We start from the raw sequence: 24,957 nt of genomic DNA on the forward strand, positions 1-24,957 counted from the left end.
AGGTTAAAACCAAAACCTGAGGGTTGGGGGTGTAGTTCAGTGATAGAGTCCTTGCTTGGTCACTTGTGAGACCCCAGTTTCAACCAGCAGCAGCACAAACCAAAATAAAACAACAACAACAACAAAAACAAAACCTGGGCAAAGATGAGAATTCAGGGAAGTTCAGGGTATTAGAAATCAATTTCTTGTCTTGGGTATTTTTTGTGTTTTCTGTGTTTCAGAATTTCTTTTCTTTTTTTTCAGTGCTATCAGACCTGGTGCCTCATATATGCTAGGCCAATGCTCTACCACCAAGCTAGTACCAGAGTTCTTCAACACAAGGTGAATGTGATCTGGCAATAGGGCTGTCACCATGTTACCCAGTGAACCAAACAATACAAAAGAAAAGTGATAACTTATTCACTACTATAAGGCTTGTTTCCAAATCCACTAAACACAGGTTCTATGCTTCTGCTTACACTAACCTTGAGAAAGGGATTTCTCTTGGTAAAAGATGGTGTCAGCATATTATCTAACTTGTGAGAGAGATCTTCCAGCAAGAAAAGCAGCTCAGGGGGCCCAAGTTGCACAACTTCTGTAGCCTGTCACACACAAGAAAAATGGAATAATTAAGTATATCCTAGTCATTTTATTTTTGGTACATTTCATATTCACTCTACCCAATGGATTAAGAATTGAATTTCTAATTTAAAAAAAGGAAAAAATTTCCCCATCTCATATAAAGAATGGCTGTTGTGTCCTGTCAACTTATCAAACAGTCAAGCATTTCCAAAATAAAACAAATTCTCAAATTATTGAAGCATGAATTTGAGACAATATAGATTAAAAGACATAATTTTTCTCTAGAAATATATTCCTCTGTATATCTTTCCACCTATGTAACCAAGATGTATCTCTTAAAATATTCTGTGATAAAAATATGACTAAATCAAGACAATTTCACCTATTACACCTCTTTTCCTAATATTTTACTACTATAACCTGCCGTGGGAAGTTTGTAAGTATATTACATTGACACAGATGAAAAGGGTGAAATAGTCTCACTTCAAACACACAACACACATTTGTGGAGAATCTCCATGGGGAAACCAATGTAGAAGGAATTGAAAAATATATATGAATTTTATTCTGAAGGTGGCTACATTCTTTTAAGTATCAGGTTAAAACATGGTATTTCCATTTTTTAGTCTGAAGAAATTCTACTCTCTGGTGAAGTCACATATCAAAAGTTGTTTTTTCAGGGAAAATGTCCTCTACTCTCAATTTTATTATAAACACCATCCTCTCATCATAATTTTGTACATATTTAGTTCAGATCATTAATATATTATAGGCCATCAATAGAACAGGTACTGCTAGTTATCTCTATTAGATTATGACCTATTTGAAGGCAAGCACCATGCTAAATGTACTAGTTTACTGCCAATGTCTACTTTAGTAGACACTTAACAAATAACTTAAAGAAGTAAACACAGCACTGACCTCTATAAACCAGAACAGTGCTCCTCTATAAAAATAAACTAAGAACAACAACAAAAAAGTAAACTAAGTAGTTTATTACCCTCAAGTCAAGAATCACATCATCAACACTGTTTTATAATCTGTAACACCATAAAAGACTTACGACATGAACATCAGGATGAAGAGCATGAGTACTCATTACTATTCTCACATATAAAGGCCTTTGTCGTCTTTATTTTTTTCAGTGCTGGGGACTGAATTCAGGGCCTTGCCCCTAGCCCTCTAATTTCTTCCAATGTCACAGTATTCTTTTTGAAATAAGAATAGAGTTAGGAATTTTATAAAGGAAGATTAATTCCTAAGATCCCAGTCTGTCACTTACTTCGGTGTGCATTTCAGTATCTAAGATGAATTTGGTCACAAGTCCACATTGCAGAACAGAGAAGACCTCAATGTCCATCTCTCGGAAAAATGCACTGTAATTCTGTAGTGACACTGATGTTTTTACTTCCTTCCCTGTGAGTTCCTAGGGATAAAGTATTAGAAACCAAGAGAATAGTAAGTCTTCTATATTAATCTAACTTTTTCTTTTATTTTTGCAGTACTGGGGAACCAAAGGCCCTGAATCCAGGGTCTTACACACTCTACCAATCATCCCTAGCCCCATATCAATCTAATTTTTAAAGAAGATTCCAAAGTACAAATATGCACTCATTTTACACAAAAATTTACATTTCCATTACATCATCACCTTCCTTTTACCAAAGTCCCTAAATATTCCAAGGCAGAACACGTAATTTCATGTGGGGATTTAAGCCAACATCAAGATTCTTGGTTGGTTTCTGCTTAAGGATGAAATATTAAGCAGACCAATGCATTATCATCATATGGTAAAGAAAACTATGAGCTTAGAGCTAAGAAGATCTGACTTCAACTCCAAGCTCAAGCATTTACCCTCCTTGGGTCTTAGTTGCCTCATGTATTAAATACAGATATTAATACCAACCTTGGCTTTTTAGGAAGATTAGAGGAATCATGTATAATGAATTACATTAAAAAGCGATAGCTGAGGGGCTGGGGATATAGCTCAGTTGGTAAAGTGCTTGCCTCACATGCACAAGGCCCTGGGTTCAATTCCCAGCACCACAAAGAAAAAAAAAAAAAGGCAGTAGCTGAAAAACAAAAATAATTGGGATCCATAAGGTTCAAGCAATATCACAAACACGTGAAACCTATTCCATGAATGGTACAAAGTTCTGGTACTAATCAGTTACTAGAAACTGTACAAATTCTTTGAGAAACAGATGATCTGGGTTAGAACGAGGAAGAGTTTAAGAAGTATATTTAAAAAAGAGTGACAACTTGATAACTGCTATAAAAGAGAATTCAAAGTGCCACTGGGGTGCAAAACAGGGAAGTAAAACATGCAAAAAAAATAATTAGAAAAAACAATGTGACAAGCATGAGAATTTAGGAGTCTAATTTGAACCCTCCCAGCCCTTGAGGTTGGGAGAATAAAGCTGGCCCTCTGAAGATCTCACTGGGCTGCCATTCACCTTTGTCATACACCCACCATTCTAATACCTTGTCTAGCTGGCTTCTACCAGTGGGCATAGCATCACATTCTGAATTATCCTCTTTTGAAAGTGTGTCAGGGGAGGGTGCTTTGCTGCCATCTGCTTTTCGTTTCCTTCCTCCTTGTGTTTCAAAGAGAAAAAGACACTTCAGTAATCAAAAATCATGCTTTGAAAAAAAAAAAAAAAAATCATGCTTTGCCAAATATCTCTGCACTAAGAAACAACTTTTTGAACACTACCTAGAGGTAAAAGAGGTAATTTAATAAGCAAATTATAGTATATGTATAAGCCTCCTAAGGAAGGGATTCAATTACATCATCTTTCCAATTACTGATGCCTTTATATATAACCATTAGGTTAATTCAACACAACTCAGGTAGAGATAAAAGATAAAAGACAAAAGAATATACTCACCTATCTTTCCTCTTTTTTTGTTTTTTGCTGAAGCAGCAGAACTGCTATGAGGTATTACATCTAAAGTTTCCAAGTCAAAGTTTGCAAGAGGAGGAACATAGTCTGGGGTGACTAAAACAGAGCAGGCAGAAGCTCAATGTATACCAACCACACACCACCATCAGACACGGAATGCAACTACCCACTTGGCTAAAAAACTATTTTCTAAAATTACCAATTATAGCAGTAAATTTTTGTAAGACATTCAAGTCAACTGACATTGTTTTCATAAGCAAATGGCCAGAGAATGTACATGAAAATCATATTGCTATAATTGATAATGATCAATTAACACAAAACCACTCTAAATAATGATATAAAATAACCATATAAGGACTAAAAATACTTTCATTTAAAACCTAACAATATTAATAACATTTGATCACACAGCAATTTGCTTCATATTCATTTATTTTTAGATGAAACTTGAGGGAGGCTTCATGTTTTCATCAAAGAATCAAGTTAGCACTTCAGTTAATTTAATAGCCAAAAGGTATGAAGAGGTCTTCATATTTGTGTGTGTGTGTGTGTGTGTGTGTGTGTGTGTGTGGTGGGGTTCTGATGAGTACTGCACCCAGGAGTGCTTTGCCACTACACCCCTAGTCCTTTTTTATTTTTGAGACAGAGTCTCACTAAGTTGCCCAGGTTACCTCAGTCTCTGGAGTAGCTGAGATTTCGGGCATGCTATCACACCCATTAAGGTCTTCATCCTTACTCCTGGTTCATGACTATGTTTAAGAAGGCAAAGGTCAATGGAAGTTTAACATCCAAAATAGCAAGTAGCTGGGTGCAGTGGCACATGCCTATAACCCCAGCTACTCGGGATGCTGATGCAGAAGGATCACATTTGATCCTAGGTTGGAGGCCAGCCTAGGCAGCTTAGCAAGACCCTGTCGCAACATAAATAAAAAATTTAAAAAGAGCTGGAGGCATAATTCAGTGGCAGAATGCCCCTGGGTTTAATCCCCAAGTACTGCAAAAATAAATAAATAAAGTCTTCTCATTTTGAGAAAGCCCACACTCCCTCTCTCTCCCTTGGAGTACGTACTCCTTACTTTCTCAAATAATACTCTGCTTATGCCTAAATAAACAAATTATAAAATAGCAAAGTAACTTTAAAACAGCCCACCCAATGTTTTATATTAAAAAAAAAAAAAATTTTTTTTTTTTTTTTTTTTTGGCAGTACTATAGATTGAACCCAGGGCCAGGCACAGGCTAGGCACATATTTTTTATATTTTATTTCCTCAAGCAATAGGATCTCTTGGAAGTAACAATAGGAACAAAACAGATGTACTCAAAAAAAATTTTTTTCAGCAATCAGACTTCTTAACCCAGAAGTGTAGGGAACTGGTGTCACTGAGCCAGGCTTAACAGATCATTCTTTATTTCCTTGCCACTGACCTTACTAGGGCTACCAATACAGGACTTCCTTACCTGCCAAGTACTTTTCCAGGATTTCCTGCAGTTCTACAATGTCCTTTAATCGAGAGAGCACCTTCCCCTTCATCTCAGGAGACGTTTGTCGGCAGAAGGCATTTACAACCTGCAAAGTGCAAACAAACTACGTTCTCATACCCTGACCTGTTTTGATTGTAATCTTACTTACATCATTCACCCAGGTCTGAAAGATGTTACTAAGCAGCCTGTGAATTTAGTCTGTGCTATGGTTTAGATCTTGAATAACCCCCAAGAGCTAATGTATTAGGCACGGTGGCTCATGACTAAAATCCCAGCTACTTGGGAGGCTGAGGCAGGAGGATCACTGGGCTACTTAGCAAGATCTTAAATAAAAAATGGGCCTGCAGATATGACTCAGTGGTAAAGTGCTTGCCTAGCACATGCAAGGACCTAAGTTTAATCCTCAGCACTTCAAAAAAAGAGCGGGAAAAAAAATAAAAAGCTCAAGTTTCCAGTGTGGTGCTATTGGGAGGTGGTAGAGTCTTTTAGGGACTATGGGACCCCCGTACCTTCTTCTTTCACTTCCTAGCTATCACGGGGGTGGTGTTGCTCCTCACCATGGTGTGCTATACTTCCACATGCTCAAAGCAGTGGGGCAACTGATCATGGACTGAAATCTCCAAAACTGAATCAAAATAAACCTTTTCTCTGTTCTTTTTCTAAGTTAATCCTCTCAAGTATTTTGTTATAGTGATGAAAAGTTGATTAACAAGTCTATAAGTATTCACAACAAGGTGGTATAGAGGAAAAAATATCCCTAGGCCAAAATACAAGAAAGATGACTTTTTTTTTCTTGTGGTGCTGGGGATCAAACCCAGGGCCTTGTGCTTGGGAGGCGAGCACTCTACCAACTGAGCTATCTTCCCAGCCCCATGAAAGATGACTTTTAATCCTAGTTCTACTTTATACTACTTTGTAACAAAGTAGAACAGCTGGAGCACACACAGTTTAGTGATACAAGTCTTAATCTGCTACTTGGTGACCTTGGCTGAGTCTAACCTTTCTGAGCTTTTATTCCTTCAACTCTAAAATGCAAATATATTGTATGAATTAAATAACATAAATCATCCCTGCAATTAATACATTTTAATGACTTGAACTCTGTACATGAAATTCTATGTGTAAAATAAAAGTGTGGCAATCAATAAGCTCCTTCAAGCACACAAACATTCTCTAAAATAAAATGTAAAGGAAAAGACAGTGAGAGAGCAGTAAAGATGTTGCCACTGCTGTCAAGCACAAACATGTGCTAAGGGAAAGGAAACTACCAGCACTCAGTTCACTTAGTCCAAACAGGTAGCACATGCCTGTGATGGAATGAGCATCATTTCCACAGTGGAGAAGCGAGGAGTTCATTCTAGGAAGAGGAGGCTGGGAAGAGGCAAAGCATGGGCTACATGAGCAAAGTATTTTGATTTGGTGAGATGAGGAGATGCACAGAGTTGGGGAGTGGTGGGATGTTAATAGCTAGAGAGGCACACGGGCATAGTGCTTGGTGGAGACTTTTTAGGGAGTCTTGTGGGAGCCAGGAAAACAGCTTTGTTTTGAGAGAAACTATGGACATTAGGTGAAATATCCTAGCAACTCTGCTCACCTCTCGGAACCAGTTAAGGGTAAGAAATATGAGTGAACACATGAATGAACGCTCCTTAAGAGACATTGACTCCAGCTTCTCTCCAGGCTCCAAGTCAGTAAGGAATACAGGACAATCTGAGGGAGAAGAACACACATTTCCGATACCCTTTAGTTTAAACCAAAACTATCTAGTTGTGCTCCCGGAGCTACTTACTTTCCCCTTTATTTCATATTTGAGGGTCAAGCTTTGATTCATCTCAAAAAATACTTCTATACAAGTTTCAAAAAAATACTTTGAAGGGCTGGGGATGTAACTCAGTTGGTAGAGTGCTTGCCTAGCATGCACAAGGTCCTGGGTATTGAACCCAGCACCAAAATAAATAAAATTAAAAAATTAAAAATAAAATAAAAACCTTTGCTATTATACAGCAATCAACAAATATAATTAGGAAGTTTCTGCAATAACCAGGGACAGAACTACTAGAAAACTATGAAACTATAATAACAATTGATTTGTTAACATACAGGACTCCACTCATACTATTTTGTCTCTGGAATCCCATCCTTACTGCTATTCCACCCTATGAAATTAGAAAATTCCTTCGCATATACACCACATACTGGACTGCTCCTTGTCTATGTATACCAAAAAGGTCACAAAGAATCCGAGGGCTTTGTCCTATACCTAAGAGACCATCGATCTCCTCCAGGTTTCCATTATGTTGTCTTGCCACACAAAGTCTCAATAACCGGAAATTGGGAGCCAGGCACAAGGGAGACACCAATCTGGGAAAGAAAAATCCATCTCTAGACCACATGCTACAGTCATGGTCATGTTAGTTCATGCCTACTAGGAGCCCAACTTTATAATTAAAGGGATTTACCCCCCAAAAATGTCTACTTTTAATAACAAATAGCAAGAAACTTCATGAATACTCAGCAAACAATCACCTAAATTGTAGGAAGGTGGGGGGTATATGGAATGAATGTGAAGCAGAACTGAAATCAAGGAAGGTGTAAGAGAGGCAGAAGTACCCAAGGATATTCATGAGAGGGAAAGCAAAATGGAACATAAGAGAAAACAGCCTCACAGAGTATCTGTTGGCTCTCATCAAAGTAACACAAATCTCAACTCTAGGATCCAAGAAAGAAACAAGAACTCTGTTCTATTCTCTCTATCCCCTCCAAATACCACCTCTTTTGGAATAAAATCTTTTGATTTAAGTTTTCCTCAGACTGAAAGAATTATAGCATTCCCTTTAAACATTCAAAATATCAATAGGGGTTATAGAAAAGAAAACTTGTGCTGACTTTTGGCCTGGTTCCTGTGAAGTCATTTGGCCCCCCTCTTCTGCGAATTCCTGAGAGAACAAGAGTGGCAGGAGGTTGATCACGATACCATCACGAGTATCATATTCTTCCAGTCCATAGAGAGCTTTCACAGGAAATGGAAAGTCACTGTGAAGAGAACCCAGAGGCTCAGGGTTAAGTAAGGCTATGGAAGAAACCACTAGAACAAGTCTATTTCAAACAAAAGTATTATGAAGAGAAGTTAGAAAAAGGGAAAAGATCAAGTGGGCAACCTTTTAGCAATTCTGGAGCAGCGGGGTGCAGGAGTGTTGTCGTTGGGAGGAAAGAAACTATGGGAGTGGGCAGACTTGGCTGAGGTCAAGGACATTCTGAAGTTTGCAAAAGCTACTGATTGGACTGACACAACTTCTTCACCACTACAACCAAACCAGTACTTACCCTTCTGGGACAACGCAGAAGTCTACCACAAAGGCTTCTTGGAAATCATTAAAGATAGTTGGTCCAATCCATTCCTTCAGAAACAAACACACAAAAGAGTAATTCAGGATGTGCTTGCACTAGAGCCCTAGATAAATGATTGTTTATCTTTCTCTCAGCCTCAGTCCCTTATTTCTAAAAAGGAAATAATAAGAATATACACCTCCTTACCAGGAAGTAGGAAAGAGATAATGTATATAAAGTGCTTAGCAGAGTACTTGGCATAGAATAGTCTATCAACACCTTCATCAACTCTCCTCCTCCTCTACCTAACTATTATTACTATGAGAAGAAGGCCTCAGAGGAGAGCCCTGGAACAGGGCAGGATAGAACAGCCTTTCCAACTGAAATATGGGAGAACTCACGGGTTAATCTATTTTCACACTGCAACAGAGAGAACTTGAGGAAATGTGTAATAAAGCACATAAATGTGTTACTGGTTTAAGAAGAGCTACTTAGCCTTACCAAGGTTTCTGGAGTCATCTTCCCTTCTTGGATTAGGTTGGCAAACTCATCATAATAAAGTGCAGAGGCCCGAGGAGACTGCTCACTACAGGAGTGAACCAACTGCAACAAGGAGGTCACCTGGAGCAGCAGAAGAAAATGAATGTTTCACCCCTCCCTAAGCTCCATTCACTCCATTTAATATCAAGCTCCTTCCAACATTAATGGCAAAGCTCTGCCTCTCACCTGAAGTTTTCCTGGGCCTCCTGACTAGTATGTCTCCTTTTCTTGGGGAGGTGGGGTTACTGGGGATTGAACTCAGGGGCACTTAACCACTGAGCCGCACCCCCAGTCCTATATTGTATTTTATTTAGAGACAGGGTCTCACTGAGTGGTTTAGCACCTTGCTTTTGCTGAGGCTGGCTTTGAACTTGCGATTTTCCTGCCTCAACCTCCCAAGCCACTGGGATCATAGGCATGTGCCACCATGCCTGGCAAGTCTGTCTGTTTCTAGTCACATGTTTTCTCCAATACGTAAGACATATTCAGTCATGTTAATTTTTCTAAAGCAAAAGTTATAATTATTTTAATCATATGCTAAGAATACCTTAAAGACTACCTCTGTTTAAAAAGTAAAATAAAAAATATCTTGCCTGATATTTCAAGGCCTCCTACATTTTCTATCTCTGAATTAGCTTTTTAAAAAATACTTTCATTTTATTTGTTTTTAATACCTTCATTTTTATTTATTTATTTTTATGGGTGTTGAGGATTAAACCCAGTGCCTCACATGGGCTAGGCAAGTGCTCTACCACAGAGCTACAACCCCAGCCCTCTCTGAACTAGCTTTAAGTACAACTTTCCGGTTATATACTTATTATCCCATACACTCCAACCAAGCTGTGATTATTTTTCATTTTTGGCTGTGCTGGGGATAGAATCCAGGGCCTTGCACACACCAGGGAAGTGACCTAACCCTGAACTACCCTGCTGCTCTTTAAACATGGTTCATCATTCTTGGTTAAGAATTTACAATTTAATTGGCTGGGGTTGTGGCTCACTGGTAGAGTGCTTGCCTAGCATGTGTGAGGCACTGGGTTTGATTCTCAGTACCACATATAAATAAATGAATAAAATAAAGGTCTATCAACATCTAAAAAGAAATTTTTAAAAAAACAGGTCACTTAAAAAAAAAGAATTTACAATTTGAGAGATTGAACAGATATAGAAACAGAGACCATACCAATAGATTCTAATTGTCCCAATAATGGTAAACATCATAAAAGGTATGAGTTCAAGAAACCAAGTTATTAAAAACAAGTACTCTTTCTGTTGAACAGATGATGATGAGAAGCAATTCCTATTACTCATAAACATATCTGACTATACTGCACAAACTCACCTGTTTACACTGCTCATTGCTCAGGTCAACTCTCCTTTGGGTCAAAGTAGATCTACTTCTAGAAACAAGGAATTTTAGTTTCATTTTTGTAAAATTTTATAACAACTGGCATTAAGTTTAAGAATCCTGCCTTCCCTGAGGCAGAAGTAAGGATAAAAATTCATGAAGACATGGAGGAATATTTATTTTGTCCATAAAAATGTGGATTAGAGCAAAGGACAGTTATCTCATATATTTTTATGGTTTTTGTTCTGTTTTGGTGGGGGCTGGGGAGAGCACTCTATGTTGCCCACGCTGGTCTTAAACCTGTGGGCTTAAATGATCCTCCTGCCTCCATTCCCCAAGTGCTGAGACCATGGTGGGTACCACCACACCCAGATCATATATATTTTTAAGGGCACACTAGATTAGTAAAAATAATACAAATAAGGGCAAGTACTTTTTTTTTTCCTTTTCAGATTGGATCTACCTATGTTGGTTCAGGCTGCCCTTGAACCCCTGAAGTGATCCGCCTGCCTCAGTCTCCTAAGTAGCTGGAATTACAATGTCAGCCACCATGCCTGGTTAGGGCAAACACTTTTTAAGTGTGCTGGACACTGTTGTAACCATTTAATACAACTATGAAGTTAATACTATTATTGTTCTCATTTCACAGATGTGAGGTAACCTGCCCAAGATCAATCAGTTAATAAATAAAAGAAACCAGGATTTGACTCCAGGCAAGCAGTGTGACTTCAGTGAATAAATTCTAATTTTTTTTTTTTTTTTGGTGGTGGTGGTGGGGAACCGGGGATTGAACTCAGGAGCACTCGACCACTGAGTCACATCTCCAGTCCTATATTGTATTTTATTTAGAGACAGGGTCTCACTGAATTGCTTAGCAGTTTGATTTTGCTGAGGCTTTGAACCTGCCATCTTCCTGACTCAGCCTCCAGGTGTGCATCACCCTGCCTTGTGCTCAGTGAATAAATTCCTAATCAATACACCATGCAGCCTCTTCAGATCATTAATGCTGATTCTACAGATATGTTCTGAGGTCTTGAGAAATTCTGACAAATAATTCCAAGAAGGATGAATTGAATTGTGATATCAGTTTGCAATGGCAACATCTTATCAAATCCCAAATCCAATGCTTCTTTAGATGCTACAATCTGGGAGCAAGAAGAAACTACAAGGCAGACCTTATTTGTACCAAACATGAAGTGTTAAGACAGAATTAACATAGCAATGTAGACCTGCACTGTCCAGGGCCTATGTGAAGAGCAGAAAAATGCACTGTAGGAAGATCAAGTTTCTCTCTCTCTCTCTCTTTTTTTAATGAAAGACCTCTAGAACTGCATCTCTGGGAAATTGCTAGTTTTTTTTGTTTGTTTGTTTTGTTTTGTTTTGTTGTAGTTGGAGACGGACAGCATGCCTTTATTTTTCTATGCAGAGCCAGTGCCTCACATGTGCTAGGTAAGCCCTCTGCCACTGAGCTACAATCGTAGCCCAATTCCTAGTTTTTAACCAAAAGAATACTATGACTATGATCACAATTATATAAAAATTATATATAATATACATAGTCAAGATTAGAAGGGAAGATGGAAAAGTAGCAAAAGACATTAGTTAACTTCTCTTATGTTTTCCCCCAGTACTAGGAAGTGAAGCCAGGAGCACTCTACCACTGAGCTACATCTCCAGTCCTTTAATTTTTTGAGACAGGATCTCACTAAGTTGCCCAGGCTAGACTTGAATTTCTAATTGTCTTTTCTCAGCCTCTAAGTAGCTGGAATTCCAGGTGTGCACCACTCACTGCACCTGGCTTCACTCACAGTTTTAATGTCTACTGTTAAAGCACAAAGTAATATTTTATTTGTAAGGCAGCAACTTAATTCATGGATCTTGAGACACAGAAGTCAGAATCTCGGTGCATACCTGTCTGTCGCCATGACACCAGCCATGGTGACAGCACCAATAATCCCAATAAGTTTGTATTTAAATATGGTGCTAGAGAGCTGCTTTCGTACCACCAGATGCATGTCATCCTGCAATGAGACAAAGATGGAGAAAGATGAAGACGCTGAAATGGCACAGCAAAAGAATCTATGGATAGTGGGCCAAAAAAAAAAAAAAAAAAAAAAAAAAAAACTATAGACTAGGAAGAGTTCTGTCATTTACTTGTGATCTTCAGCAAACTGTTTCATCTCTGAGTCTCGAATTTTTCCTCTATAAGACGGAAAAGATTAGAGACAAATTATAAAAAATTTCTAGAATACTACCTGGGACACGATAGACATTCAATAATAACAAACTGTTGTTATCATCATGGTGGTTGCTCTATAAGGATATGCCCCTGTGCCTGCCTTCCTCAAAACAGTAAACATAAATCACCAAAAGACCCAGCAATTCTATTCCTAAGTATACAGCCAAAATAACAAAAAAAAATAGAGACTAAAATAGTTATATACCAATGTTCATAATAGCATTATTCAAATAGAAGGTAGAAACAACCCAATGTCCATCAACGAATGAATAAACAAACTGTGGTATATATATAAAATTGATTATACAGCCATAATGAAGAGTGCGTTCTGATACATCCTACAACATAGACAAACCTTGAAAACATTATACCACGTGAATAAGCCAGACACATAAGGACAAATATTGTATGATTACACTTATATGAGGTATCTCAAATAAGTGAATTCATAGACAGAAGATTAGAGATTAGTAGGTACTGAGAGCAGGAACATATAAATTATTGACTAAAGGGTAAAGATTTCTGTTTGGGATGATGAGAAAGTTCTAAGAACAGTGGAAATGGTTGTTCTTCTTTTTAGCACATATTAATGGGTTACACTGTAGCCTATTCATACATGAATAAAACATATTTTAATCATTTCCACCCCCATTAGCCCCCCTCCTCTCCCTTCTCCCCTCCTCCTGATCTACCCTCCTACTTCTCTAATTAGACTCCCTTCTACTTTCATGTCCCCCCATTCCCACGTTCCCCTGGCAGATTCCACAAGAGAGGAAAACATTCAGTACTTGTCTGAGTCTGGCTTATCTGTCCTATCATGATGATCTCGTGCCACTGAACTATACACCTAAAGACTATGAAAATGGTAAATTTTATGTTAAGTATATTTCACCAATTCAAAAATAGCAAAGTAGCTTTACATCACTGATAATGAAACAATCTCTAAAATATTCTGCTAAATGCAAAAAGCAAGACATAGAATAACAGGTGGAAAGAGTAGAACGTAGGTAAACACAAATTTGTAAAAGCTCAGAACATCTCAGAAAGCTATAAATAGGGACACTGACTGCCTCTAGGAAGACAAGACACCTGGAGAACTGAGAGAGAAGGAGTTATTTTTCACCATAAACCCTTCTACACATTTCGAATTTTGTATCACATGTATATATTACCTAGCCAAAACATTTTTTCAATTAAAAAAAGTGCTGGTTTTTCAAAGCCACAAGGTGGCACTAAAGATACAAAATCACTATGAGTTGATTCCAACCTAATTGCTTTTATTTAACATGCTCTGATTGGCTTTTTTCAGTAACTGATGCTTACAAATGAAAACAGGTAAAGTTCATATTATTTATAGATGTTTTTTAGGAAATGAGGGAATTCTGAATTTTTACAACACTCAGTATAGAACCTGAACAGCTCTTCTTACTCAGTTTCACCAACCCATCTTTACCCCAATAGACCAAGTTCCTTGAAGACAAGATTCAATTTACCAAATATCTCAGTGCCTGGCAAACAGTAGGCATTTAATGCTTGTGGTAAGAAAAGAATGAAGAAATGCTGGGACTATGGCTATGTACTCTCTTTTACACCACTACTGCACAGGCTAGAGTGATTTGTCTAGCAGATTTTAGTAAAGAGGTAAAGATTCTTTCTTAACAAACAAACTCTTACCTGGATATGGGTGCTGGCTTCATGATGTTTGCTAAATGCCAGCATGCTGAGAATATAGAAGAGTTTTCGTATTTGCTGAGGGGATAGATTATCCAGATAATCTAAAATACCCTGTGATGGGGGAAAATGCCAACAATGAGGTTAGCAGCTAACATTTTTTCACTTTAAAAACCTAAAATCTGCTGGGGAGATAGCTCAGTCGGTAAAGTGCTTGCCTTGCAAGCCCAAGGTCCTGGGTTCGATCCCCAGCACCACAAAAACAAAAACAAAAACAAAAAAAACCCTAAAGTCTTTATAAGACACATACACATATAGCACAACAGCTATTCACCAAAAGCTTAACTTGTGAACACTAAGCTCAGAACCTAAAGGTCTGCTATTCTGAACCTAAAGCTGAGAGGGCTAGTGGCAGCTTTGTAAGCCTATCTTATTTCAGAGACTAAGAAGCACCACTAGGAAAGTTAAAATCCCTGCTTGGCTTCTGAACTCTGAGTCCAGCTACTTTGCCCTTATTACCTTGGCCTCTGCACTCTGAACCATGATATGGGGCTTTCATCAGCTCTGCTTTGTCCCTCTAGCACACTTCTGACTTCTCTGTATTCTTTATTTCCACTCTTCTTTTTTTTCTCAGTGAAAACTGTATTCCACCAAAAGTTGTTGCTGATCCCATTCCTTGTGGTATCATTCATTTTCAGCTTCTACTCCATGAATCATTTATTCTATCTCTACAGATCTGGAGGCAGTCACCAGGAAACTATGTACTTTTTGACCTCAGGCAACACTTCAGCTTTCTCTCCTCTTCATAAAGGGATAATAAAAGATACATTACCTTTCAAAGCTGGCCTGAGGATGAAGTAGTAAGAGTCTTGTAAACTTTCAAATAATTAATTAAAAAATATTTTCCATTTCTTCCTTTCCTTTTTTTTTTTTTTTTTTTTTTTTGTGGTGCTGGGGATAGAACCCAGGGTCTTGTGCTTGCAAGACAAGCACTCTACCAACTGAGCTATATCCCCAGTCCCTCTTCCTTTCCTTTTTGAGTCCTCCTTTTGGTCCACAATCTCAAATCTCACCTAAATATATCTCCCTTGCTTCTCTCTCAAGCTACCTTCTCTCTCTCCTCTTCTCAAATGTTGAATCCACAAGAAGTTATTGCTCTCTGGCATTCATTCTCCTTATTCAGTTAACACTTCTCTCAGAGGTCACCAGAGTTATTCTAACTGCAAAGGACAATGGGTTCTTGTCCATCTTCACTCTCTATACCATCTGACACTGTAGAAAATCTGTGACTTTTTTTTTTTCTTTCTTTTTTTGCGGTGCTAGGGATTGAACCCAGGGCCTTGTGCTTCTAAGGCAAGCACTCTACCAACTGAGCTATATACCCAGTCCAAAAAAATCTGTAATTCTTGAAGTTCTCTTTTCCCTCAGCTTTTGCTACCTGACATTCTTCTAGTTTATATTATTTTCCTGTTTTCTCATTATCCTTACATGGACATTTTCTCTAGTCTACTACTTTAACTTTAATGTTCTCAAAACTTCTGCACTCTCCTGGACTTCTGCCTCAAAAGCTGTTTCACTTGAGCTCACACCTATTTAGTTATGGATATATGATACTCAAACTAAACCTTCCTCCACACATGTCCCCTGGGCTCCAAACCAGAATTTCCAACTCTCTATTAATCAGGCACATATGGAGATCCCAAACTGAACTCATCCTTTTTGCAGAAGATGCACTCCCTTCCTGCTCTCCGCAGCTCAGGAAATGGACATTCAGATAGTTTTCTGAGATGAAAAAGTTGGACCTAATTCCCTGTTCCTCATTTGTTTTAAATTCTTGATAACCATATGGCTTCTAACACTAACTTGTCTCAGAAGCAATCATTCCCTCTCTTTTACTATCACCTTAATTTTGGCTCTTACCCTCACTCCTTTGGATCATTTCAATGGTCTCCTATCCAACCGCAGTGTGATTAGGTCAACTTCCTATAAAAATCTGTACTATCAAGCCAGGAGTGGTAACAGACAGCTACAGTAAAAGCTACTCAGGAAGCTGAGGAGGAGGATCTCCAGTTCAAGGTCAGTCAGGTCAATTTAGTGAGACACTGCCTCAAAAAAAAAATAAAAAGTGCTAAGGAGGTAGCTTAGTGGAAAGTGCTTACCTACCATGTGTGAGACCCTGAGGAGTTCCATTCCCAGTAGTAAAAAAAAAAAAAGAAAAAGAAAAAGAAAAAAAGTCTGCACTGACTCCCTATTGTCTATAAAATCAAATTGAAACTCCTTAGCATAGTTTGTTTATTTCTTACAGTAGTGGGGACTGAACCCAGGGGTGTTCTACCACTGAGCTACATCCCCAGTCCTTTATTTTCAGACAGGGTCTCACTAAATTGCCCAGGCTGCCCCTGAACTTAAGATCCTCCTGTCTAGCCTCCAAAGCAACTGGGATTAGAGGCATACACCACCACACCCAGGTTTTGATCCCCTCTATACCTGGCCCTGTCCTACATCCTACCAGTGTCATTTCCCAACACTTCCCACCATATACCCTACCCTCCATCCATGCTTTTCCACTTATCATCCCTCAGACCCATATGACCTCACTTTGCTTCTGTTCACACTGTTCTCTTCCAGAACTACTTCCTTCCTTCCTTCCTCTTCTCCAGCTTTCCAGACCAAGTTTAATTATTCCTGCTCTGTTACACCTATAGCAATTTCTCCTTATTAGAGAATTCATCATGTTCTATTTCAGTCACTTGCTTATGTGTCTTAATTTCTATCATCGAAGGCAAACACAGACCTTTATATTATACCACAGCACTCAGAACAGAGTGTGGCACGTAGGTAAGTATAAAGAAGTTTTGATGAATGAATACATAAGTGATGAGTCATTATTTCATATTATTTGCCCATCATCAGACTTGCTACCGACTCCTCCCACCCATTAAAGTGCTCAGCATTTAAAGAACACAAAAATAAATGACTGTTTACTAACAGAAATCAGATTACTCAGACATATGCAACGAAGAAAAATTATTCAATATATTCAACAAAAGAACCAATAGATACCTTCACAAAGACAGCATTCAGTCGCATAGCAGATGGGTTTAATCCTGTTAAGGCAAGGAGGACATCCAATGCAGTATCAACTTCTGTTTCATTCCCACTGCAGACATGGGTCACTAGGGCACCAACTGCTTCCTGTACAATGGAGACGGGGAGTCAATACAACAGTGTGAAAAAAAATGTATGGCAATCACCTCAAAGGGGTTCATGCCTGAGGACTTTCTACCTTGTCAACTCACCTGATCTTATCATCTATTATCTAATTGTCATTGTTGACTTCAGAAGCCTAGGATTATACCAATGAAATGTCACTACCATCCTATCTTGTCCTACTTCCCAAAATTTATCAGTGAACATTATCTTAGCCCTCCTGATTTTGCTCCTTGGTGTATCTTCCTTTCTCTTTCCCACATGAGTTGAATTTTACTCTTTGAGGCTGAACATCATCTGTTGAGGATTGCAAATTCAAGGCTAGCCTCAGCAACTTAGTAAGGCCCTCAGCAACTTAGTGAGATCCTGTTTCAAAATAAAAAATAAAAAAGGCTGGAGATATAGCTCAGTGCTAATTACCCCTGGGTTAAATCCCCAGTCTCAGTCTCCCCTACAAAAAAAAGAAAAAGGAAAAGAAAACATAGGTCATGACAGCACCTGAAGACATTAAGAGGGTGCAAAGAAGTCTTTGTAGGTGCCATTCTCCCTTTCCTTTATACTGCTGCTCTAAAACATACAGTTTTCTCAATTGCAATATCTACCTCATGTCAGCTGCATCAATTGCTTTACTTTAAATTTAAAATTTTTTATAAGCCTTTCTGTGCAAAAGTTGCATTCAACTGTGTTTAAACAATATTAACACTAGATATAGTATATGTAAAAATAGAGTAACACAGTATTCTTTGATTGCTTTCATAATCACTTTCTACAAGTACAGCCCTCCCTCTGGAAATGCACTATTAAATTTTGTGTATCATGTTCAACGAGACAGTGTTAGGCTTCAAGTATTTCTTATTCATTTATTTTTCACGATACTTATTTTTAAGGGACAACTCCAGGATCAAATGTAAGTTTATTATTTACAGCTAAGTTTGTTATCCCTATACTGGGAAAACCACCTGACAACCCAACGCATTAAGCCATGTTTATCTGAAGTAGACTCGATTTGGATTTTAAATTTTAGACCCAGAGAATTCTGAAGCTCACAAGATATTCCAGATCAGACTCCTCATTTTAAGGCTGGGATTAGAACTGAGCTTTCCCCAATTCCAATTCTTGATGCTTTCCAATCAAAGAAATAAACATCAAATTACATGCAATTCACTCAGAATTCTTTCATTCCCTATTACCTCCAAACCAAAATAAATATTTCAACATACCTGCTGGCAATAAGTGTCGAAAAAATTAAATGAGTATTTGTATAGGAGACTGCCAAACAAAATTATATTCTGATCTTGAGAGTGGAACAAACTCTGAGCCAGTAATAGAATGGATGGACAAATATCCTTCAGAACCTGGGAAGGGAAAGAAGAAACTGAAAACAAACTATGGGAAAAACTTAGTTATTACTAAGAGTTGCTATATCTCTTAAGAAAATATCCCTTTTTGATCGGGCATGATGGCACACACACTAGGGATAACTTGTAACTCAGTGGTAGAGTGCTTGCCTTACATGTGTGAGGTCCTAGGTTTGATACATAACAGTAATAATACAAACACTAAACCCATTTATATATATATAAAGTCTTAAGACCCAACTACATATTTTCATTACTTCCTAAGCCAAATTCCACACTACCTACCTTCTAAGAAGCACTACACTAACATCCTGAATATTTAGCTAGCAAAACACTATTCCCAGCTTCTGAAATTCCAGTATGAATGGTTTACATTTTGAGAAGAATAATCACCTAAGGTTCTCAGTGTCAAATGTTCAAATAATGATGGTTCAACAGATTCATATACATATTTTTTTAGTTGTTGATGGAAATTTTATTTTATTCATTTATTTATATGTGGTGCTGAGAATGTGAGGCATCACTCTACCACTCTGGTCCAATTTTCTTCAAGGTTTTTACAAATGTCTTAGGAGAAGATTTATAAGGCCAGTTTGCCAAAGCTGCAAGCTGGAGAGAGCTAGACAAGTAAAATGACAAATGAGAAATGCAAAATTAAGATTCAATGGGCTGAAATAATGAGATGAAATTTTACAGGCAGCTGTAAGAAGCCTTTCATCTTAGATTAAAATGAACTTACAGGGCTGAGGAGATAGCTCAGTCAGTAGAGTGCTTGCCTTGTAAGCACAAGGCCCTGGGTTCAATCCCCAGCACCCAAAAAAAAAAAAAAAAAAAAAGAACTTACATTGCAGAATCAGAAGATCTGAATTAAAGCAATTCCTATAAAAGGATTTGGAGTTTAAAATCAAACAAATTCTATACAAACTAATTTCATGAAAATCGTGCCTAAAAAAAAAAAATCAATCTTAGATTTGTTTACTAAGACCATTATATGTCAATCAAGCTAAGTAATAATCTTATTTTGTTGCCCCCCACCCCAGTACCCAGGGCTTTGTGAATGCTAGGCAAGCACTCAACCACTCAGCTATGCCCTCAAGCCCCTCCTGTGTTGTGGAATATGTTGGAGTTCCTTCTGAAAAATAAACATTCATCAAAGATATTAGGAATTCCTTACTGGGTAAGAAAGGTTACCTCTCTATATCTTTCAGACTAATATTGCCTAACTCACTGACACTTACCATAAAATGAATATAGAAAGTACTCTGGAGCAACTGTTCTTGAATGCAGCCTGATCGAATCTTATTTTTTAGCACCCTCTCAATGTTCTTCTTTGCCTGAGTATTGGTGCTATAAATGATGAAAATCATCGCCAGGTCAAAACTCTATTGATAAGTATGCAACAGAGGAAAATAGTAAATCAGTACATTTACTGCAATAAAACCCGTAAAACTCAGAATGATTTTACTTTTTCAACATACTCCCATGGGAGTACCTAAATTTTCAAAAAATCCAGAAATATTTTTCAAAGAAATAAGCTGGGTGCAGTGGTGCACACCTGTAATCCCAGTGGCTTGGGAGGCTGAGGCAGGAGGATCTCAAGTTTAAAGCCAGCCTCAGCAACAGCAAGGCGCTAAGCAACTCAGTGAGACTCTGTCTCTAAATAAAATACAAAACAGGGATGGGGATATGGCTCAGTGCTTGAGTGCCCCTGAGTTCAATCCTCAGTATGAGAGTTTAAAAAAAAAAAAGTCCCATGACTATTAACCACTGGTGTGTCTTAAGAAAACATCAGATCATAAGTGAAAGTGATATTATCACAGAAGTAATTTTGAACATCTTCACATTTATTAAAAGAAAAAGATTAAACCACTTGTTAACTCCAGAATATACTTTCATCATTAAGAAAAACACTTTGTTAAAAACTGTAAAGACTATAAGTGCTCATCAATATGGGAAAGATCAAGTTATGACAGTTATTCTTGGAATGTTCAAAGTCAAGAAAAAGAAATGTGCCAGACTATATTTTTTGACAGAAAAACACATTCTTGGCATAGGGTAAATCATTAAGAGAAATCATAATAGGATTCCACTTCTCTAAAAACAGTATACAAGTATACTTATGTGTAGGTATAAGAGTGTACCTGTACTGGCACAAACATACAGCTTATAGGAATAAACATGTAGGGTGATTATTCCTAAGCAATGAAGCGAAGTGAGGGAAAACTTTTTTACATTGTAGATTCCTTTTGAGTTTTTTGTTTGTTTTTGGTACTAGGGATTGAATCCAAGGGTGCTTAACCACTGAGCCACTTCAATTTTTTCTTTTGAAACAGGGCCTCACTAAGTTGCTGAGGTGCCTCAAACTTGCGATCCCCGCTGCCTCAGCTTCCCAAGCTGCTGGGATTATAGGCATGTACCACCATGCTCAGCTCCTTGTGAGTCCCCCTCACAATTGGCTTGTACTGCCAGGGTTAAAAAAAAAAGGTAAAAAAAAAGTTAAAAAGTTAAAAGTCAAACAGGAGAAACAAAGAACTAACAAATTACTTGGACATCTCTTCACTGAAGGTTCCACTCATTTAGATACCAAAATTGAGAATAATCAGAACGGAACAAAAATGAAATAGACATTGTATATAGCTCAGTGATAGAGAGCCTGCCCAGCCTGCACAATACCCTGTGTTCAATTCCCAGCAAAACACACACAAAGATAAAAAGTAGCACAGAAACTGTTTATGACAGGAGAAAAAAATGTAATGAGAAGAGAAAATCAGAAATATGATTATAAATACCTAAAAACAGGTATGCAGGCAGCCAAGGTGGCCAACTAATATTTGTGTAAGAATGAAAACCACTGTTGAGAATAATGATTATTTTTCCCTATGAAAAAATATTATTTTCAGTGTTTTTTTTAAAATACACTTTTAGTTGTCAATGGACCTTTATTTTTATTTATTTATTTATATGTGGTGCTGAGAATTGAACCCAGTGCCTCATACTTGCTAGGCAAGCACTCCACCACTCAGCAACAATTCCAGACTTCGTATTTTCAGTATTTTATTCTGTGTCAGAAAAGTTTTTAAAATAGTCATTCAACAACTGGAAAGCCTAACAAAAATCTCACAAAACAAAACAGAGTCCAACTAAAAAAAATTTTTGGAGGGAACATATCAGTATAAAAGAAACTCAATTATCTGGCTTCTTGACAGAAGGTATTTCTAGAAATAAAAGAAAGAGACCAGTACCTTGACAGTGGAAAGACTTTGATCTACTCCTCAGTACTACATGGGTAAAGTAAAACACTAAATGCCATTATCTTGACAATTCCACCAGGTTGGAGAAAGGTTTATCAGACAAAGCAGGGACAGGATTGTGACACAGGTAGAGTTGTCACTTTCTTTGACTACAATTTTTTATGCTTGCAATGTCCCAATTTCTCCTTCTGGATATCGTAGGTTTATTTTACTGCCAAACTTAATCAGTAGGAGCAGACCATCTGCAAGTCACCCAGTAGCTATTGTTTACTGGAGGAGCTGGAAAGGCATAGAAGGAATGACTGGAGGGAGAGAGATAGAGAAAACAGGAAAACAAGCTAGCTGATGTCATTCTTAGGTTGCAATACTTAAAATTTGTAGTACAAGAACATTACCTGGTGCTCAGACTCTGGGGCAATGTTTTCAATTGCCTGGGAAAAAAAAAGGGGGTCGAAAAACATTATTGACACATCAGTGGAACATTTCTTCATGCCTTATTCAGCATGCCCTGTTCTCTGAGTTGATAGTCAAATCCATCTATCATTTTATCATTTATCATTTTATTTGATAGTCAAATCATCTATCATTTGATAGCCAATCATCATCTATCATTTTTATCTGAGTGAGTTTCTATTTCTAGCTATCATACTTACATATCTGTCACTGATAAACACCCCCTTCATCCATGATGCTCAAAGTTCCAAAGATCTCACTCACCTTAATCCAGGCTTCTGAAATGATTTTCTCATATCTAAGAGTTGACTTTAAGATATCAAAGAGAAGCATAACACAGTTTGGACTGTTGTCTTCTTGATATCCTGAAGAACTACAGTAGAAGAGAGGGAAAATTATTTCTTCTATTGACCACAGAAGAACTTAAAACATCTCAGTTCCTGTTTAATAGCCAGGTGCCTGGGAACAAGTCAAAATCTCATACGTAAAATGGCTAAAAACCTTGCAGTCCATCTGGAAGTGATCTGAATGGCACACATGCATGCACATACACACACGCACACACATATGATGTGAAAAACTATATGGTACTGTATGTGAATGTATTTTACTACCATTATTTGTAAGTTTTAAGTATTAAGTTCCAACCGTCCTGACTTCAGGAAAAAAACAATGTCAAAAAAATTTTCTTCTCCAAGCAAGAAAAAAGATGGCAACTGTCAAGAGTTTTATTACCTTGCTCGGCCTTTACTTTTCAACTTGATTTGGGAAGCCTGAAACCATGATGGCAAAATAAAATGCTGTATATCCAACTTCTCCCGAAGCTCAGAAATTACCTGTAGAAAGTAAATATTAGCCATGTGTTCTGCTCATTCTTAGTGGACAGGACAGCCCAATCTCTCAATAGAACCATAACAACCCCTCAAAGACTGAAGAAAAAATTTTAATGTTGGACAAGGCATTTTGACAAAGAGTTGATGAGAATGGTTAATGCAGGTATAGTACATCACACCTAAATTCCAGAATTCTTTGAGGTACACAGAAATTCCTTTTGCTTCCCAGCAAAAAGAATCTAAATAGCTTTCTCTCAGCAAAGGAAACTATCAGCAATGCGGAGAGAGCCTACAGAGTGGGAGAATATCTTTGCCACTCATACTTCAGATAGAGCACTAATTTCCAGAATATATAAAAAACTCAAAAAACTCTACACGAAGAATACAAATAACCCAATCAACAAATGGGCTAAGGATATGAACAGATGCTTCACAGAAGAAGATCTACAAGCAATCAACAAACATATGAAAAAATGTTCACCATCTTTAGTAATAAGAGAAATGCAAATCAAAACTACACTAAGGGGCTGGGGATATAGCTCAGTTGGTAGAGTGCTTGCCTTGCAAGCACAAAGCCCTGGGTTCAATCCCCAGCACCGAAAAAAAAAAAACTACACTAAGATTCCATCTCGCCCCAATTAGAATGGTGATTATCAACAATACAAGCAACAATAGGTGTTGGCGAGGATGTGGGGAGAAAGGTACACTCATACATTGCTGGTGGGGCTGCAAATTAGTGCAGCCACTCTGGAAAGCAGTGTGGAGACTCCTTAGAAAACTTGGAATGGAACCACCATTTGACCCAGCTATCCCACTCCTTGGCCTATACCCAAAGGACTTAAAATCAGCATATTACAGAGATACAGCCACTTCAATGTTCATAGCTGCTCAGTTCACAATAGCCAGACTGTGGAACCAACCTAGATGTCCTTCAATTGATGAATGGATAAAGAAACTGTGGTATATATATACAATGGAATATTAGCCATAAAGAATGATAAAATTATGGCATTTGCAGGCAAATGGATGAAATTGGAGAATATCAAGCTAAATGAGATAAGCCAATCTCAAAAATCCAAAAGATGAATGATCTCACTGATAAGTGGATGATGACACATAATGGGGGTAGGAGGGGGGCAAGAATGGAGGAAGGAGGGAAAAGAGGGGTGGGAGGGGTGGGGGGGAAGGAAAAAATAACAGAATGAATCAAACATCATTACCCTATGTAAATGTACAATTATGCAAATGGTATACTGTTACTCCATGTACAAACAGAAACAACATGTATCCCATTTGTTTACAATAAAAAAAAAATATCTATAGCAGCTTATACACAATAATCAATCTAATTCATAGCACCATTCTTTTCCCTGAATGCTATGTGGATTAACCAGCATTTATCAACTAGTCTGGGGCCAGAGAAGAGCAATTTGGACGTATTAATTTAAATCAATTTATCCTGATGTATCTTTATCTAGTTTGGTGGGAAACAGTACTATACCTCAAGTGCATTGGTGGCTGTTATAGAATGAAGAATGAACTTAATTATCACAGGTAAGTCATCCAACATGACTGAGGACAGCTTATCCATCACCAACTGGCGGACCTAAAATTAAAAAGCACAAAAAACTTAAATATTTCCATGTCACTATCACAACCCCATACTGACTTCTTAGGTAAAATCAGAAACATCAACCTCTCTGTTTTCCCATCTATAACTTGAGGAAAAAACACCTCCTTTTATTTTCCCCCAAATTACAAGTTTTCAATTGTTAA

General features: G+C 37.8%; 1 protein-coding gene across 6 annotated transcripts in view; it reads right to left on the reverse strand.

Moving 5' to 3' along the window:
* Nucleotides 1-24,957, reverse strand: part of Fancd2 (FA complementation group D2) — a 55,772-nt gene that overhangs the window by 17,334 nt on the left and 13,481 nt on the right. For 3 of the 6 annotated variants that reach the window (XM_047534777.1, XM_047534776.1, XM_047534780.1), the window contains 20 exons: nt 24,683-24,787; nt 23,084-23,184; nt 22,613-22,721; nt 22,291-22,326; nt 19,883-20,026; nt 18,507-18,641; nt 17,140-17,271; nt 14,080-14,190; nt 12,078-12,187; nt 10,161-10,218; nt 8,780-8,899; nt 8,276-8,349; nt 7,838-7,984; nt 7,212-7,312; nt 6,546-6,661; nt 4,928-5,036; nt 3,453-3,563; nt 3,046-3,158; nt 1,844-1,987; nt 465-581 (listed from right to left, as the gene is read on the reverse strand). In XM_047534777.1, coding sequence (XP_047390733.1) covers nt 465-581; nt 1,844-1,987; nt 3,046-3,158; nt 3,453-3,563; nt 4,928-5,036; nt 6,546-6,661; nt 7,212-7,312; nt 7,838-7,984; nt 8,276-8,349; nt 8,780-8,899; nt 10,161-10,218; nt 12,078-12,187; nt 14,080-14,190; nt 17,140-17,271; nt 18,507-18,641; nt 19,883-20,026; nt 22,291-22,326; nt 22,613-22,721; nt 23,084-23,184; nt 24,683-24,787 — 2,193 coding nt within the window. Of the gene's footprint in view, nt 1-464; nt 582-1,843; nt 1,988-3,045; nt 3,159-3,452; nt 3,564-4,927; nt 5,037-6,545; nt 6,662-7,211; nt 7,313-7,837; nt 7,985-8,275; nt 8,350-8,779; nt 8,900-10,160; nt 10,219-12,077; nt 12,188-14,079; nt 14,191-17,139; nt 17,272-18,506; nt 18,642-19,882; nt 20,027-22,290; nt 22,327-22,612; nt 22,722-23,083; nt 23,185-24,682; nt 24,788-24,957 lie in introns of those variants that run through there. The other 3 variants (XM_047534779.1, XM_047534778.1, XM_047534781.1) reach the window with 3 other exon arrangements.

The sequence above is a fragment of the Sciurus carolinensis genome, chromosome 19, assembly GCF_902686445.1.
Source record: "Sciurus carolinensis chromosome 19, mSciCar1.2, whole genome shotgun sequence".
Taxonomy (NCBI): Eukaryota; Metazoa; Chordata; class Mammalia; order Rodentia; family Sciuridae; genus Sciurus; species Sciurus carolinensis.